The sequence below is a fragment of the Nyctereutes procyonoides genome, unplaced genomic scaffold, assembly GCF_905146905.1.
Source record: "Nyctereutes procyonoides isolate TBG_1078 unplaced genomic scaffold, NYPRO_anot_genome, whole genome shotgun sequence".
In the NCBI taxonomy this organism is placed as follows: Eukaryota; Metazoa; Chordata; class Mammalia; order Carnivora; family Canidae; genus Nyctereutes; species Nyctereutes procyonoides.
In genome coordinates this window covers 10,236,977-10,254,716 of record NW_026575025.1, presented here as the reverse complement: position 1 = coordinate 10,254,716, position 17,740 = coordinate 10,236,977, and the positions used below count along the sequence as shown (strand labels likewise).

Sequence of the window (17,740 nt, the reverse complement as noted above, 5' to 3'; positions counted from 1 at the left end):
TCAGTGTTGAAAATTACAATTTGAATCACATTAGTTGTTGGCTTTGGCGAATCAGGAGATTTCACATAAAATCCACATTTCCAACTTTTGCTTTAAATTCTGAAAGATCTGGCAATGCCAGGCCTGCATTTCCACAGGGTGACAATTGGCCAGAACTAAGAGTAGCTCACCCTTTGCAAATAGTTTTCTCTCTGCCAAGGTCTCAACCCTGCCCCTTCACTATTCACCCTGGCCCCTGAGCATCTGAGTCTCACCTGCAGCACTCACATGATATCTCCCTCTGTCTGCCCAGGCACCTGGTCACAGTGTCTTCCACCTGCCACACACTATAATGCTAGCCACATAGCCAGCATCAGAATGTTATTTGTTGAATGAGTGAATAAGAAGCTTCTGAAGTGTCCTCAGTGACCTTAGCTTGAGGGGAGTCTGAAAAGTAGCAACTGAATCTCACTGAGATGGCAAGATCAGGGAAAGCTATATGGAAGGCCCAGAGAAAGGCCTACTGCCTGATATCGGGGCAGAAAGGCCTGGCTGGGGAGAGACACTGGCTGTGATAGAGTGGAGCATGAGAGATTCAAAGACCAGAGTTGATGGGATGCCTGGGTGGCTCAGCGGTTGAGCATCTGCCTTTGACTCTGGATGTGATCCCGGGGTCCCAGGATCGAGTCCCACATTGGGCTTCCTGCATGGGGCCTGCTACTCCCCTGCATATGTCTCTGCCTCTCTGTGTGTCTCTCATGAATAAATAAATAAAATCTTAAAAAAAAAAAAGACCAGAGTTGAAAACCATTAATAAGGGATCTGCTTTCCACATACCTTACATTCTGCATCTCTTTCATCTGGCCATTCCTGATGTACATCGTTTTATATGAAACCTGTAATCCAGCGAGTAAAACAGTTCTGTGATATGCTGTCAAATTAATTGAGTCTGGTGTGTGTGTGTGTGTGTGTGTGTGTGTGTGTGTGTGTGTGTACTGCTGAACCTCTGACTTAGAGCCAGTCAGAAGCACAGGTAACCACTGGGACTTGTTCTGGGCATCTGAAGTGGGGCTGGTCTTGTGGGACCGAGCTGTGAGATCTGATGCTGTCTTCAGGTAGATGGTGTCAGAATTGAATTGTATTGGAGGACACTCAGGCGATGTCAGAGAGTCGCTTGGTGTGTGTGAGGAAACCCACATGTCAGAATTGGTGTCAGAGGGGATCCCTGGGTGGCGCAGCGAGCGGTTTAGCGCCTGCCTTTGGCCCAGGGCGCGATCCTGGAGACCCGGGATCGAATCCCACATCGGGCTCCCGGTGCATGGAGCCTGCTTCTCCCTCTGCCTATGTCTCTGCCTCTCTCTCTCTCTCTCACTGTGTGCCTATCATAAATAAAAAAAAATTGGTGTCAGAATTGTGTGTATAGAACAACTAGGGATGCCTGGGTGTCTCAGTGGTTGAGCGTCTGTCTTTGGCTCAAGGTGTGATCCCGGGGTTCTGGAATTGAGTTCTGCATTGGGCTCCCTGTAAGGAGCCTGCTTCTCCCTCCACCCGTGTCTCTGCCTCTCTCTGTGTATTTCATGAATAAATAAATATTTTTTTTAATTTTTTTTTTAATTTTTATTTATTTATGATAGTCACACACAGAGAGAGAGAGAGAGGCAGAGACACAGGCAGAGGGAGAAGCAGGCTCCATGCACCGGGAGCCCGACGCGGGACTCGATCCCGGGTCTCCAGGATCACGCCCTGGGCCAAAGGCAGGCGCCAAACCGCTGCGCCACCCAGGGATCCCAATAAATAAATATTTTTAAAAAGGAAATACAACTGAATTTTGTGTGTTGATCTTGAATCCTCCAATTTTGCTGAATTTGCTTATTATCTCTAAGCGTGTGTGTGTTCTTTTTTTCTGTGAATGTATGTATGATATCATCTGTGAGTATGGATGGTTTTACTTCTTTCTTTCCAATTTGGATACCTTTTATTTTTCTTTCTTGCAAAAGTGCTGTAATTAGGACTGCCAGTACAAAGTTGAGCAGATGAAATGGTAAAAGTGGGCCCTTTCCTGATCTTAGGGAGAGGCTTTCAGTCTTTTATCATCGAATATGACATTAGTTGTGGATTTTTCATAAATGTGCATCATCAGCTTGAGGAAGTTCCCATATATTCCTTGTTTGTTGAGTGTTTTTATCTTGAAATGGTGTTGGGTTTTGTCAGACGTTTTTTCCACATCATGTGGAAAAAGAGATGACCATGTGGTTTTACCCCTTCATTCTATTCATGTGGCATATTACATTAATTGTTTTTTTTGTATGTTAAACTACCTTGTATTCTGTAGTAGATCCTGTTTGGTCATGGTATACAATCCCTTTGGAGCTGCTTGGTTCCATTTTGTTGAAATTTTTACATCTATATTCATAAGAAATATTGCTTATTACATTTTCTTTTTTTTAATTATTTTTTTTATTGATTTATGATAGTCACAGAGAGAGAGAGAGAGAGAGGCAGAGACATAGGCAGATGGAGAAGCAGGCTCCATGCACTGGGAGCCCGACGTGGGATTCGATCCAGGGTCTCCAGGATCACGCCCTGGGCCAAAGGCAGGTGCCAAACCGCTGTGCCACCCAGGGATCCCCAACTTATTACATTTTCTTGTGATGTCTTTATCTGGCTTTGGCCTCAGGTTGATCTCACAGAATGAATTAGGAAGTGTTCCCTGCTCTTGTATTTTTTGGAAGAGTTTGAGAGGATTGGTGCTCATTCTTTAAATGATTGGTAAAACTAGCCTGTGAAATTACCCAGTCCTGGGATTTTCCTTGTTGGGACGTTTCTGATTATTGATTCAATCTTGTTATTTGTTAGAAGTATATTCAGGCCTCCTATTTCTTCTTGAATCAGTTTTGGTAGTTTGTGTTTCTAGGATTTGTTAATTTCATCTAGGTTTCTCATTTGTTGGTGTACAACTGTTCATAGTATTCTCTTATAATACTCTATTTCTGGATAATCAGTAATAATGGCTTCACCTTCATTTCTAACCTTAATAATTTTAAGGTCCTCTCTCTCTTTTTCTTAGTCAGTCTAGTCAGAAATTTGTCAGTCTTGTTGATTGTTTCAAATAACCAACTTTTAGTTTCACTGATTTTCTGTTGTTTTTCCATCCTCCACTGTGTTTCACTCCACCTTAATATTTATCATTAACTTCCTTCTGCTAACTATAGGCTTAATTTGCTCTTCTTTTTCCTAATTATTAAAGGTGTAAAGTTAGGTTAGTGATTTGAGATCCTTCTTGTCCCCCCCCCTTTTAAAGTAATCTCTACCCAGTGGGGCTCAAACTCAGGACCTTGAGATCAAGAGCCACAGGCTCCACCGACTGAGCCAGCCAGGATCCCCCCCCTTCTTCCTCTTAATGTAGGCATTTACACATTAGATTTCCTCTCAGCACTGCTCTGGCTGCATCCCATAAATTTCATTGTGTTGTGTTTTCATTTTCTTTTATCTCAAAGCATTTTCCAATTTCTCTTTCAATTTCTTTTTTTTTTTTGAGGGAGGATTTTAAAGGTAGTTCCTTTATTTATTTTTATAGCAGTCATTGCAAATTACTCATAGAACTTAGTATACATTGTATAGATTCTTTTTTTTTAAGTGTTGAGGTAAAAAAATAAAGTGTTGAGGTATTGTTGACATACAATGTTATACTAGTTTCAGGTGGACAACATCCTGATTCCACAGTAATTCCAGTCACCTGTCACCACACAATGTCATAACAATATTATTCACTATATTCCCTATGCTGTACTTTTCATCTCCATGACTTGTTTTATTTATTAAAAAGATTTTATTTATTTATTCATGAGAGACACAGAGGCAGAAGAAGTAAGCTCCCCACAGGGAGCCTGGTGTGGGACTCAATCCCAGGACCCTGGGATCACAACATGATCCAAAGGCAGTCATTCAACCACTGAGCCACCCAGAAGCCTTGACTGATTTCTTTTATAATTGGAAGTTTGTACCTCTTCATCTTCTTTGCCTATTTATTTTCTTTCTTTTTTTAATACATTTTTTTAATTTTTATTTATTTATGATAGTCACAGAGAGAGAGAGAGAGGCAGAGACATAGGCAGAGGGAGAAGCAGGCTCCATGCACCGGGAGCCCGACGTGGGATTCGATCCCGGGTCTCCAGGATCGCGCCCTGGGCCAAAGGCAGGTGCCAAACCGCTGCGCCACCCAGGGATCCCTATTTTCTTTCTTTTAAGATTTTATTTACTTATTTGAGAGAGAAAGTGCACGAGAGAGAGAAAGAGCACAAGTTGGGGGAGGGCAGACTCCTCACTGAGCAGGGAGCCCAATGCAGGGCTCGATCCCAAGACCCCAGGATCATAACCTAAGCCAAAGGCAGATGCTTAACCAACTAAGCCACCCAGGCACTCCCCATTCCCTTCTCCTCTTGCATCCACCAGTTTGTTCTCTATATTTATGGGTCTGTTTCTGCTTTTTGCTTGTTTTATTGTTCAGATTCTGCATAGGAGTGAAATCATATGATCTTTGTCTTTCTCTGACTTATTCCACTTAGCATAATACGCTCTAAGTTTTTTCTGTGTTGTTGCAAATGGTAAGATCTCATTCTTTTTTATGGCTGAGTAATATTCCAGCATGTGTATATGTGTGCGTATGCATCTTTTTATTTTTTTAAAGATTTTATTTATCTGAGAGAGAGATCAGAGATGGTGAGAGAGAGCACGAGCGGGGAGGAGAGGGAGAAGCAGGCCCCTGCCCTGAGGAGGGAGGGGCTCGACAAGGGGCTCGCCCTGGGATCATGACCTGTGTCTAAGACAGACACTTAACCAACTGAGCCACCCAGGTGCCCCACATCTTTTTTATCCATTCATCCATCAATGGATACTTGGGCTGCTTCCATATCTTTGGACTCTTTTTTAACCCATTAATTCAGAATGCATTGTTTAATTGGTACTTATTTGTGAAGTGTCTACTTTTTGTTACAGATTTCTACTTTCATTCCATAGTGATTGGAAAAGAAACTTTGCAGGATTTCAGTCTTTTAAAATGTATTGTAGTTTTGTTTGGTGGCCTAATTTCTGATCTCTCCTAGGAGGTGTTCCTTGTGCAGTAGAGAAGGAGGTCCATTCTGCTGTTTGTAGGTGAGTGTTCATGTGTGTCTGCTTGGTCCAACTGGTGTATGATGCACCAGCTCCTCTATGTCCTTGTCAATCTTCTGTCTGGTTGTTCTGTCCTTCATTGAAAGTAGGGTATTGACGTGTCCAACCATTCTTGTAGAAATGTGTAATTCCTCCTTCAAATTTGTCCATTTTTGCTTCATATCTTTTTTTAGGATTTTGTTGTTAGGTGTGCATGTTTATAATTATTACACCCTTTTATGGATATATAACAGCCTCCTTCATCTCTTAAATAATTCTTGACTTGAAGTCTATTTGGTCTGATAGTATATTCACCCCAACTGTCTTTTGTTTACTATTGGCATGGAATACCATGCTTGTTCTTGCCCATTCTTTCATTTTATTTTTATTTTTTATTTTTAAAAAAGATTTTGTTTATTTTTTTTTAAATTTTTATTTATGATAGTCATACAGAGAGAGAGAGGCAGAGACATAGGCAGAGGGAGAAGCAGGCTCCATGCACCGGGGGCCCGACATGGGATTCGATCCTGGGTCTCCAGGATTGCGCCCTGGGCCAAAGGCAGGCGCCAAACCGCTGCGCCACCCAGGGATCCCAAAAGATTTTGTTTATTAATTCATGAGAGAGAGAGAGACACACACACACACACACACACACAGAGAGAGACAGAGAGAGAGAGAGAGAGAGAGAGAGAGAGAGAGAGAGAGAGAGGCAGACACACAGGCAGAGGGAAAAACAGGCTCCATGCAGGGAGCCCAACATGGGACTCGATCTCAGGTCTCCAGGATCAGGCCCTGGGCCAAAGGCGGCACTAAACTGCTGAGCCACCTGGGCTGCCCTCATTTTATTTCATTAATTCATGAGAGACAGAGAGAGAGAGAGAGAGAGAGAGAGACAGGGACACAGCCAGGAGAAGCAGGCTCCATGCAAGGAACCCGACGTGGGACTCAATCCCAGGACTCCAGGATCATGCCCTGGGCCAAAGGCAGGTGCCAAACTGCTGAGCCACCCAAGGATCCACCCATTCTTTCATTTTCAACCTATTTGTGTTTTTTGCTCTAAAGGGAGTTTCTGGTAGATAGCATACAGTTGCATCATTTTTAATCCATCTGACAACCTTTGCCTTTTATTTTATTTTTTTAAAGATTTTATTTATTTATTCATGAGAGAGAGAGAGAGAGAGACAGACACACAGGCAGAGGGAGAAGCAGGCTCCATACAGGGAGCCCGACAGGTCTCCAGGATCCCAGGTCTCCAGGACCAGGCCCTGGGCTGAAGGCGGCGCTAAATTACTGAGCCATCCGGGGGGCTGCCGAACCTCTGCCTTTTAATTGGAAAGTTGAATCAATCTACAAACCAGGAGGCCTCCTCTTCATGGGAGGGTGAGAAATTCAAGGCCAAACACTGGCCTTCAAATATTTGTGTCTCTCCACCAGGCCTATCTCAGTTCTTGCCACATAGAGCCCTCTACAGGTGTTTGCTGATGGCCCCTGGGAACTTCCGAGGGAACTGGGGCCCACTGGCAGAGCTGCATCAGGCTGGGGAGGAGGCAGTGGCCAGGGGACTGGGTATCAGGAGAGGAGTGAGGAGGTGCATCCTTCTGCCCCAGTATTTGTTTCTGTCATTGGAAGCTGACTATATACTGATTTAATGGGTGAGGCAGGGGGCTGGGTCTACTGGGAAGGAGGTTGGGAAGATGGAATTCCAGGTTGTGATATCATAAGGATGTCTGAGGGGTAAGTGTCCTCTTTTGGGGCCCGTCCTCCACTGCTCAGCCCAACGTGGGCTTGCTCCAGATGAAGGTGGACCAGCCCCCGTGGGTTCCCTGGCACTGTTGCCTGGCCAGTAGGATGGCTCTGGCAGGTCTAAGGAGCTTTGTGTTCAACAAACAATCTGTGAAGGTGAGGAAGGAGAAGGGACCCAGGAAGCATGGGGCCCTGTCCTCACCGTTCCCGGTCAAAGGGAATGGCCAGGCCTCATGGTCTACACAAGATACCTCTAGAACTACAATCACTGTTTAGTAGATGCCAGTCTGTACTCCAGCCCCGACCTCTCCCTAGGACTCCACACATGGGCAAGTCTCAATCTCCAGTGCTCGTAAATGAACGGGCCTAGCTTTGAACCCATAATGCTGGACCAGCTCACATGCACTTAACCACTAGTTAAATGGCCTTTGAAGAGGTCACCGACCTCTTCTCTCCTGAATCTCTCCTCCTCTGTCTAACCTGCTATCTACTCTTCATCACTAAAGCCTTCATCACTTGTCCCCAACCCACTGCTCCAGCCTCATCCTCTCACCACTCCCTCTCTCACATCCTAGGGGCTCCACAGAACTTCCCCCCACAGAAGTCCCCTGTTTCCTGAATATTCTGAGTCCAAGCCTTCCACCTTCCCTGCTGTCTCTGCCTGGGACACCCCTCCCCCACCCAGCCCAGGGAACTAGTTTTTGTTCCCTTGAGGCCCAGCTGGGGGGAACCTCCCCTGATCTGCTACCCTGACTTCCCAGAGGGACCTGCGACATCCTTTTTTGGAATCTTACATTCCATACTTCTGCAGGGCCCTCACAAACCCCATCCCATGTTACTTTCTACTTCCCATGGCCTTGGGGCAGGGACCTGTCTCCTTTGTTTCAGGCTCATCAGACCAGCCATTGCCTGGTACAGTGAATAATGGTGAAAGGAATGAGTCCTCACTTGGGGTCTGCCCTGTGGCTTTATTTCAGCTACCAAGGTTGTACCTTACCTCTGAGCCAGGACCCTATGCTGACTTGGTGCCTGGTATGTAATAGCTGCTTGGTGAATGTTCATGGAAGGCAGGAGGGCATGTGGGCAGAAAAGCCAGTGCTTCTAATGCAAAAAACAAAACAACAACAAAACAACCCTTTGCTTTTCTCTGGGCTGCACAGGGTGTGTGGTGAAGCAGGACTTTTTCTCCATCTCTCCAGAAAATTTGCTGTCTCCTTGAGGCTCCATTTTTGAGAAAGTGGGGGAGGGGGCCTGGGGAGGCAGAGGACACCAGTGGAGGGGAAGAGCAATAGTTGTTCATGCAGCCAGGTGCTCTGTCCAGGAGCACAGGTCACCCTGTGGTCAAGAGGGCCCAGCATAGTGATGCCCACGAATCTCTGCCCTTCTCAGAACCTCAGTTGTCTCATCTGTCAAATGGTACAGGCATCCTTACCCCACCCAGGTCATCAAAGCCGTTGGAGCTGACAGCACTTTGGAAATAAAGACTCAGTGAATTGATTATACAAATGAAGAAGGTTATTATTAGACCCAGGAGCAGGGTTGGAAGGAAAAACATCCAAAATGTGGAATAAGTGCTTAGGATTCCTGCCTTGAGCCTCTTGAGGAAAAGAGAAGCAGGTAGTGGGCAGGAAGAACAGCACCTACAGGGAGGAGGGAGGTGGGAGCTGGGTCCTGGCTCTGCCACAGACCAGTTACTTCCCCCTGAGACTCAGTTTCCTCACCTGTATAAAGGGAGAGCACAATCCCTGCCTGGCTCCTCCCAAGGGTCTCAATGCAACTTTAGTGAAAGAGTGGGGACGGAAGAGCTTTGCAAACTGTAAAGTGCAAAACACGCATGTAGGCTAACTGCAGCTCCGGGACCTAGGCCCAGCCGGGCTCTGGGGAGTGGAGACAAGTAAGCGTTGGCAATGAAACACTGTTTGAGGCCCACGGGGTCCTGTGAGTACCCTCAGATCCCTAATGCCTGTTCCTTCTCCTTGCTCCCCTCAGCTTCCCCGGCATCCTCTGCGCTGGGGTCTGAGAAAGTGGATTGTGGGGTTATGGAGGCCGGGGGAGAAGAGGAGCCGCACCAGCCACACCCTTGGCAAGACCCCACTGGTGGCCTCCGATCCCCACAGACGAGCAAGTGCATTTCTTGAGATTGACAAAAGTACTCTTGAGGTGAGGAAGGGTCATGGCCCTTGGCCCTCTCTTCCCTGATCAGCGCCCTTGGGATGAGGTCTTGTGTGCCTCTAGGTAGTCTGTCTTTGTCAGCTCCATTCCTGGATGAGGGTTAGAATGATGCTGGTGAATCTTCCTCGTAGCCCCCAGATGGATACCAGTCCAGGAAGGAGAGTGGCACCCACTTCCTCCTGGCACCCCCAGACCATGGGGCCCCAGCCCAGCAGAGGCTTAAGCCTGGCTCGCCATTCCCCCTGTGGTGGGTCTCAGGTTCAAAGGGGCAGCGAGAAGAGAGCTGTGGGTGAGCCCTGGACAGAGCACATCAGAGCAGTGCCTTGAAGAGGAAGGAGAAAGCAGCTCCACAGGAGAGCCCCAGGGCCAAGAAGAAGGTCATGAGGGTGCCAGCCACCTCCCTCTCATGTGGCAGCACTTGCCTAGAACACACAGGAGTAGGAGCTCTTAGGAAAGACCAGGCCAAACCTGGACCCCGCCCCAGTGCCCTCTAACCCTCTTGTAACAGGATGCCTGAATCCTAGTCTGGGCTGCCCCAACCTCTGAGTTACCATAATTCGTCCCTCTCCCAATTTCATTTTCCTGATCTATAAAATAAGGCTACCACCAAGGACACCTCTCAGGCCTCACAGGCCCAGTAGAATGGGATTCTAGATTCCACTGCCTTCCCCCACAACAAAATGTCCCCAGCCTGGTCCTCCCTGTCACCTCTTCTGTCTCTGGATTCTCAACTCCATTGTCCCTGGAGTAAATAGCCCATGAACCCCCACTTTCGATCAAGACCTTAGCTACCCCCCAAAACAACAACAACAACAACAACAACAACAACAACAAGACCTTAGCTACCCTTCAACTGAGGATTCTGGGTGTAGCTGGGCCCTAAGGAATGATAGCTCAACCCGTTGATTTCACAGCTGGGGAAACACACCCAGAGAGGAGGCCCTAGAAGCAGTGCCTGGACTACTTCCGTCGGCAGGAACTCCCCCAGCTCCTGCCCTGGGGCCAGCTCGGGTTAAAGCCTGATCTGACAGCGACACCTAGAGACAGCTAGTGCTGGGCTGGCTAGAAGCAGAAGGGACCCCCTCTTATAGGCTGTCCACCTCAAAGAGCAAGCCCACCTCCCCACTCCCAGGCCCTCCCTCTTGACCCCCAGACCTGGGCGCCAGGCACATGGTAAGGGACATCAGGTAGCCGTTGGAAACAGCGAAAAGCAGCATGAAAGTGATGAAGTAGGCATCCTGTGGGAAGAGGATGGGCAGCCGGGACCTCTCGGGCACGTGGCACAGCATGAAGAGCGGCACGAACAGGACACGCAGGCAGACAAGCAGCGGCAGTAGCCGGCTGTCCTCATCTGGCTATGGCAGACACCCGGGTGAGGGCAGTCCCTGGGAGCCCACCCCAGATAGACTCTGTCACTTCCCCTGACCTCCTACTCTACATGAGCCAGTGAGGGCCCAGGGCTTGCTTAGGCCTCCAGTGAGGGGCTGGGAAGGCCCTCCAGCAATCAAGGACTGGCCTGGGGATAGCCTCTGCCCCTTCTCATCTCCAGCTTAGACTCTCTCCATGGCAGAACTGGAAGAGACCTTAGATAGCATCTCTGGTTTTCAAGCAGGGTTCCTCCAAGTACCCCTGGGGGTTCCACAGACCCCTTTGGGGCAGATGGTGTTGCTGAATGGAGTTGGAAGCTGGGGATCCAGGGCCCCATGCCAGCCTGGATTAGAGCAGCTCCTCTTTGATCTACTTTGTTATATCTCCTTGGAAGATTTCATTTAAAGAAGCAGCACCCATGAGTAAAATCAAACACTAGGAATCTTGTCCAACCTCTCACATGGTACAGAGATCTCCATGCAACAGTCTAGGCTGAGCACCGAGGCCTGGGTCCTGGGCTGGAAGCTGGGGACATAGTTCAACTGGATATGACTTCTGCTTTCAAGGAGCTCACAGTCCAAGCCCTGGCTTGTATACCTCCAGGGCCAGGTGCTCACTATCACTAGGCCAGCTGTTATATTGCCAGACCTAAAATGGTCAGACTTTTGGGAAATCACTTTTCTGTGCTCTTTCACATCCTCTGATCCCCAACTTCTTCCTGAAATCATCAGATACCCCCAGCCCAGAGGTATGCTCACCCACAGGAAGTAGGAGGTCAGGCTCCGTCCCACCCAGTCCATGATGTTGAAGAGAAGGAAGCAGCAGATGGGGTTGAAGAACCGACCTGGGAGAGAAACAGGGCTCATCCTGGTCCCTCCTTCCGTCTCCTTCTTCCCTCTTCCTCCCTCCTCCCTCCATCTCCCCTGCCCTCTTCTGCTTCCCAGCACTCACTCCACTTCCCAGGACTGGTGGAGCTGGTCACCATGGCCGTGATTGCAGGAAACACGGACAGAGTGACTGTGAAGACCAGCACGAGGCACAGCGCCGTCAGCCAGATCTGGGAGCCAGAGGCAGGGATGTAAGCAGGCGGGGCAGACTCTGGCCCAACACACAGCCCCAGCCCCCAAGTGCTTGCTGGGGGGTGGGCAGGACACCCGGAGCCTGGCCTAGCTGTGTTCCTAACCCACTATGACCCTGGCACCTTGAAGTGGACCAGGTGAGCACTAAGGCTCCATTCCATTCTAAGGGTCTTCAGAGAGGGCTGGAGAGAACAGCTCTCTCTTCCCCAGGAGTGGTGGTTGGGGATCATATACAAGTCAAACCTTTTGGAAGACAATGAAAACTGAAGGTTTTTCTGGCTTCTGGGGCTCCTCTGGCTCCAGCTCTGGGTCCTTCTCAGCATCAAGATCCAAAGTCAGGGCTACCTTCTGGGGGCTGTTGGGAATACCATTCTTCTCATCTGGGGTGGAGAGGGGAGGACAGGGTCATGCCTGTGACAGCCAGGCTCCATGGAGGGCGATTCCCAGCAGTTAAAACAAATGACTTTCCACCAGCCCGGGACGTAGGCAAAGAGAATTAACCATGTAAATATGCTAAGCTACTACTTATGAAGCACATACATGTGCCAGGCAGAGATAAGCACCTTACATGAATTTTTTAAATAAAAAAATCTTTATTCATAAGAGACACAGAGAGAGAGGCAGAGACATAGGAAGGGGGAGAAGAAGCAGGCTCCATGCAGGAAGCCCGATGTAGGGCTTGATCCTGGGCCTACAGCATCATGCCCTGAGCCAAAGGCAGGTGCTCAACCGCTGAGACACCCAGGCATCCCAGCACCTTATATGGATTATGTCATTGCTACTGCTTTCCAAATAAAGAAACAGGCTCAGAGAGGTTAAGGGACTTGCCTAAGGTCATCCAGCTTGGATGTTGCAAGGCCAGGATTCAAACAAATGCATTTGGATAGAGAACTAGCAAATTGGAGCTCTACTGTCTCCCCATTTTATGGAATGGAAAACTGAAGCCCTAGGCCAGCAAGAGTAACTTTACTTCCACTGAATTCCCTTCCTGACCTCTGTGTCTGCTCACACAAGGCTACTAGGGGTGAGCAGAAGTAGCTCACACAAGGCTACTAGACGGGGAGGTACCAGAGGGAAAATGCTTTCCTGTAGAGGTAGCTTTACCCTCCCCTGGGTCTTCCACATCCCCAGCAGGGGCCCAAGCTCACCAGACTGGAGGAGCTCAGCTTTGGTCTCCAGCTCCTGACCTTGCGCCTGTGATGGTTTCTTGGCTAGGTAGTAGCGGGCAAACTCCTGCAGAAGGAAAGTGTTGGCCCTGCCTGGCTTGGCTGAGGTGTCTGGATCCCTCTCCACCCTGTCGTCTCAGAGGCTGGAGTCCCCAGTAGCTGACTCCTTTGGGGATCAGGTCCCCTCCCCCTCCCCTGGCCTCTCTCAGGGCCTCAGACTCAGAACTGTATCTGAGATGCTCTGCAGTGGGGCCTTGAGCCCAATACCAGGCTCACCAGGTGGGGCAGGCTCAGGTAACACACGATGGACACGAAGATGCCCACGCAGGGTGTGATGAAGTACCCCAGGGCGGAGGTCTGGGCATCCACGCCACCTGTGCAGAAACTTCAGCTGCAGAGTGGAGGGGGGGCTGGTCCTACTGGCTCCCTGGGGGGGGGGGGGCGGCGGCTAATGACTCTTGTCCCACTTCCCATGATGTACTTCTCAGATTTCACTTCCTGGCCTCTGCCGCTATGCTCTCTGACAAACTCAGGAACCTCTGCAGGACCCTAGCCCAGGCATTTGTTTCTCTCACTCTTCCCTACTTGTCATTTTGTTGAGCACTTCTCATTTTTGTTACCATCTCAGGACAGAGCTATAAGAGGCATTTCAGTGGGGAACCTGACACAGGTGAAGTACCCTGTCCAGTCCCCTGGCTGGGAAGCAGTACAACTAGGATTCTAACCCAGTTTATCTGAATCTTAAACTAGTCCCCCCCTTTCCTGAACCCCAGGCTGCTGCCAGATACCAGTGTCAGCCTTGGGAATCCTGCCCCTGGGCCCAAGTTAATCCAATCCTCACCTGATCATCCTCTCGCTATAGAACCCAAGAGCCCCACTCCTTACTCCCAAGCCCAACCCCCAGCTCCCCATCATCTCTACCCAGAACCCAAGGCATCTCACTCCTAGAATACTTTCTGCTCCCCAGTATCCCAGAGGCCACTCTACCCCTCCAGCCATACAAGTCCACTCACTGGCCATGGACATGAGCATGGCAAGAGCAGCGAAGATCCCAGCCAGGCCCTGGCCACTGAGGAAGAGGGTGCTGTAGGTGGAAGGCATGGTGCCCAGCTGCCCGAAGAGACTGCCCTGCAGAACCGCACAGAAGGCTGTGGAGGGAGAAGAGTGGGGGATGCCGCTCAACTAGGCAGGCCTTAGAGGCTCCCTTGAGGAGGTGCTGGCAGGGTGCATGGGAAACTCAACTAGGTTGGGCAGGCATGAGACTCTGGGCACCCTAGTGTAACACCCCCCACCCCATTCTTTCTTCTCAGGTATAGCCATAGGTTTGGGGGGCTAGGGGTCAGGAGGCCTGATCTTAGGTCACCGTGGGTTTGGGACAAGTGACTTTTCTCCTTCTCAGTTTCTCATCAGGGATGGGAGTGCTGCTGCTGCTGTGGTCTTTCCTTCTTGAATATGTTGGGCCCTTCCAGTTACAGAGAAGGGACTGGGCTGAAGCCCTGGGTGGACTGAGTGGGGAGAGGGAGGGGCAGCAGTGCTCACAGTTGATGAACCAGACAGAGGCCATGGTGATGGAGAAGAAAGGCCCAGGGCTCATATCCACCTTGACCAACGCCGCCGTCAGGGCAAAGAGCAGCAGGATGACCAGCAGGCTGCCCAGAATCCGCACCATCTCAGGGATGCTGCTCACAAGTAGGAGCAGAGTGGGCATCGGCTGGGCCCCGGCCAGGCAGGGGGAGGTAGGCAAGAGATTGAGCCCAGGGTTGGACACTGGGAGTTGTGGGGGGACATGCAGGAGGATTGGAGGAAGGATGGGAGGTCTTCCCTGGGCCCAGATGGAGCTTCCTTAGCAAAGGGGGGTGGAGGGACCACAGAGGGCTGGTGGAGGGACCACAGAGGGCTGGTAGAGGGACCACAGGGTGAAGGGACCACAGAGGGATGGCCTGCGGGGAGCCCGAGGGCTGGGGCCTCTCACCACTGGTACAGTAAGGAGTTGAGGAGTGTGAAGAGCAGCAGAGGCAGCTGGGACAGTAGTGTCACCCAGTTGTTGAAGTTGAAGGTGTCTGCGAGGCCTGTGTGGTTGGTGTCCAGGGCCCCGGTGGTGGTATTGGCCCCTGCCAGCCGCCCCTGAAAGTACTGCCAGGATGCCAGGGGAGGGGGTATGGGGTCACCCTCCAACCTACCCTGAGGAACCCCCTAGCCTTTCCTCTCTGTCTCCTCCCATGCTTGGGATTGCTCAGTTAAAGTCTGCAGGAAGTGTCTCTCCGTCCTGGTACTGATCTCAGTACCTGGCACAGTCAGAGCTCAATGAATGTTCCCTGAATTGAACAGCTGACGTCTGGGACAGAGCCCAAGCCCTAAGAACCCCCAACTTGGGCCTTGCTCTATCTTCCGATCACCCTTCCTCTGCAGTGCCCTGGTTCCAGTCTCTACCTCTACTCCTGCAGCAGCTTCCAGATTCCTGAGGATTTACTGAGTGCCTAACTGTAAGCCAGGCCCTGGCCCAGGTGCTAACTAACTGCATTCTCTCTGGAACACACGTTCGTTAAGCCCCTGCTTAACTTCCTTCTCCCTCCTGCCCATAGTTCCCTGTTGCCTACAGGGCAAAGTCCCAAGATTTTGGAACAGCACTGAAGGCCCCTCAGAACCTCCCTTTTGTGTTGCATCTCCTGCTGCATCCCGGTAAGCTCTAGGTACCCTAGGCTCTGGTCCTGTCTCTGAACAGGCTGGTGTTCCCCTGCCTTGGTGCCTTTGCACAGCAGTCCTCTCCACCTGGAATGCCTTTCCCCTTTCCTCCCAGTCCCACCTAGCCCCCAAACACCAGTGCTTTACCTATCCTTCTCCCAAGTTACAAATCACCTCTTCTATAAAGCAGAAGGAACTCTCCCTTCCCTGGGGACCTAGGAGGACTTTGCTCCAAGCCTGGGGTGGCAGGTTCCTTCTTAAATTATTAATAGCTCTTTGGCACCCAGCTCCCTCTCAAGACAGGGTCTGATTCATATTTGGGTCTCTAGGGTCCAGCAGAGAGCCAGACACTAAAGGGGCATCTGGAAAGTTGTATCATTGAATATATATGGATAACCAGTCCTAGAGAGAACACAAACCCCATATTTCTGCCTTCCCTTGAGGGAGTATCTCCATGAGGATGGAGGCTTCCTCTGTTATGTTTCCTCCTGTAGCCCCAGTGCCAAGAACAGGGCCTGGCTCACAGTAGATGCGCCTTATTAACTGTTTATTGGTTGAATGAATGCAACTCATGCTATTTCAGTGAAAACCAAACCATAATCCACTTTTGGAGTGGATTAGGCCAGGAATGACTAGCCAGGGAATAATGACAAACAGGGGCGGTGGGTGGGTAGCTCTTCACTAGTTCCATAGGCTCGCCCCTGAGCTGGTGGCCTTGCCCCTGTAGGATCCGGGCATCCCTGAAAGCTTGGCCTTTCCTATCTGCAAGAGGGGCACTTCCCCTCTCTGAGGCTCAGGGCTTCAGTGGACAAACGCACAGACATATTGGCATAATGAGGAGTCAACGGCGGCAAGGTGGGGAAGCGAAGCGCCTGGGCTTCTCTGGTCCAAGGCAATGGTGTTTGTGGCCATGAGGCTGGCACTCTAGCCGCGAGTCTCACCGGGATGGCCGTAATGAAGAAGTTCCAGGGAAGGAGAGTGCCCAGGCCCAGGATGAAGAAGCTAATCCCGACCAGGTGGTAGCTGTGGGGATCAGTCAGAAGGTCACCCTGAGGACGCAACGCCCCGGCCGCGCCCTCCCCCTCCCGCCTCCCAGGGCCACCCCTCCGCAGAGCGGACTACAACCCCCGTCACTCCCGTTCAGGTAGCAGACGGAGGCGGCTGATGGGAATTGTAGTTCCATCAGCCTGCTTTGAGCCTACGAGCGCCCGAAGGCAGCGGGTCTGCGCTGCTCACCGCCACCCGGATCCCCGTCCGCACCCCACTCGGTCCCCAACCCCCCAACTCGCCTGTCCTGTGGGGCGTCTCCTCGCGCCATGGCCGCCCAGCGGGATGCGCCCGGGTGAAAGAGCGGTGGGGTGCTGCACCTGCACCTACGCCGGGACCCGAGAGCCAGAGGACCAGGGAGGTGGACGGGGAAGGGGGGTCGGGTCTCCCTGAAAGGGGCGGGGGTGGGGGCGAGGCGGGAGCCAGGGAGGAAGGCCGGGACAGATTTCCAAGGGTGTCAGGCTCCACGGGCTCGGACCTTGCTCCGCCCCCGGGGCGGGGACAGAGGGTCGCACCACCCCTCCCCACCTCCTCCTGGCGCGGACTCTAGACTCCCGCGCTGGACTCCGCTCGCATCCCGCGGGGTCCCGTGCAGCTTAGAGGCGGCTGACCCGGGAAGATCCCTTGCGGCCTCCCCGCCCCGCGGGCGCCGGTCCCGGATCTGCCGGCAGGGTCGGGGGAGGCGGGCGGGGGGGGTGGTACCCCGCCCCTCCCCCGCCCAGAGCTGGCGAGCCGACATCGTGCGGCTTCTTCCCCCTCCGCCAGCTCGCAGGTGCAGCGCTGGGTGACGCGGGGGCCCTCGGAGGAGCAGACTCGCCCAGGGGGTAACCCGAGCGTCGGTCGCCAGCGGTCCTGGCGGGCTGCGCCGAGCTGGGTGCCTCGGGAGGCCGAGGAGAGGGCCAGGTGCGGGTGCTGTCGGAGCCCTCAGGCAGGTCTGGCAGACAGAAGGACAGACTGGCTCTTCTCGTCCAAGTGCTTACCTGGGGAAGCGCCGGGCCTTTGGGGACTCACTGTAGAGGCGTGGGCCCAGTTGGGGCGTCCAGGCGGGCTTCCCGGTGACAGTGAGGCTGAGCTGCGTTCGGAGCAGCAAGAGGTTAAGCAAAGGCTCCGGAGGAAAGTGTGACCCGGAGGTACTCTCCCACTGCTGCTGCTAAACAAACAAACAAACCACCTTGGGAGGGCCCCAGGTCCCATCATATCAAACCTATTAAGATGTACCCACGTCCCACATTTTCTTTTTCGTGTGAAAAACTTTGAAGAGATTATAGACCATTGCAATTTTGAAACTGACTTGCTGTCACTCATGTAATTTACAAGTGGGTTTGTTTGCTCTGCAGTCATCGTGCATATAGGGGA

General features: G+C 51.3%; 1 protein-coding gene across 9 annotated transcripts; it reads right to left on the bottom strand.

Annotated features, from left to right (window-relative positions):
• Window positions 1-5,911: 5,911 nt before the first annotated feature.
• Window positions 5,912-17,478, bottom strand: SLC29A2 (solute carrier family 29 member 2). Of its 9 annotated transcripts, none has more exons than XM_055308795.1 (13): window positions 17,365-17,478; window positions 16,627-16,710; window positions 16,279-16,360; window positions 14,628-14,788; window positions 14,195-14,334; window positions 13,669-13,803; window positions 12,932-13,029; window positions 12,638-12,722; window positions 11,733-11,869; window positions 11,362-11,467; window positions 11,169-11,254; window positions 10,198-10,397; window positions 5,912-9,131 (listed from the first exon to the last, which is right to left on the bottom strand). In XM_055308795.1, the coding sequence occupies exons 2-13, from the start codon at window positions 16,653-16,655 to the stop codon at window positions 8,819-8,821; spliced, it is 1,572 nt and encodes a 523-aa protein (XP_055164770.1). In that variant the 5' UTR covers window positions 16,656-16,710; window positions 17,365-17,478; the 3' UTR covers window positions 5,912-8,818. The 9 variants fall into 9 exon arrangements, with proteins under 9 accessions (XP_055164770.1, XP_055164761.1, XP_055164788.1 ...); XM_055308786.1 differs by having other exon boundaries at window positions 16,627-16,773; window positions 17,365-17,468; XM_055308813.1 differs by lacking the exon at window positions 17,365-17,478 and having other exon boundaries at window positions 10,198-10,280; window positions 16,627-16,789.
• Between the last annotated feature and the right edge of the window lie 262 nt (window positions 17,479-17,740).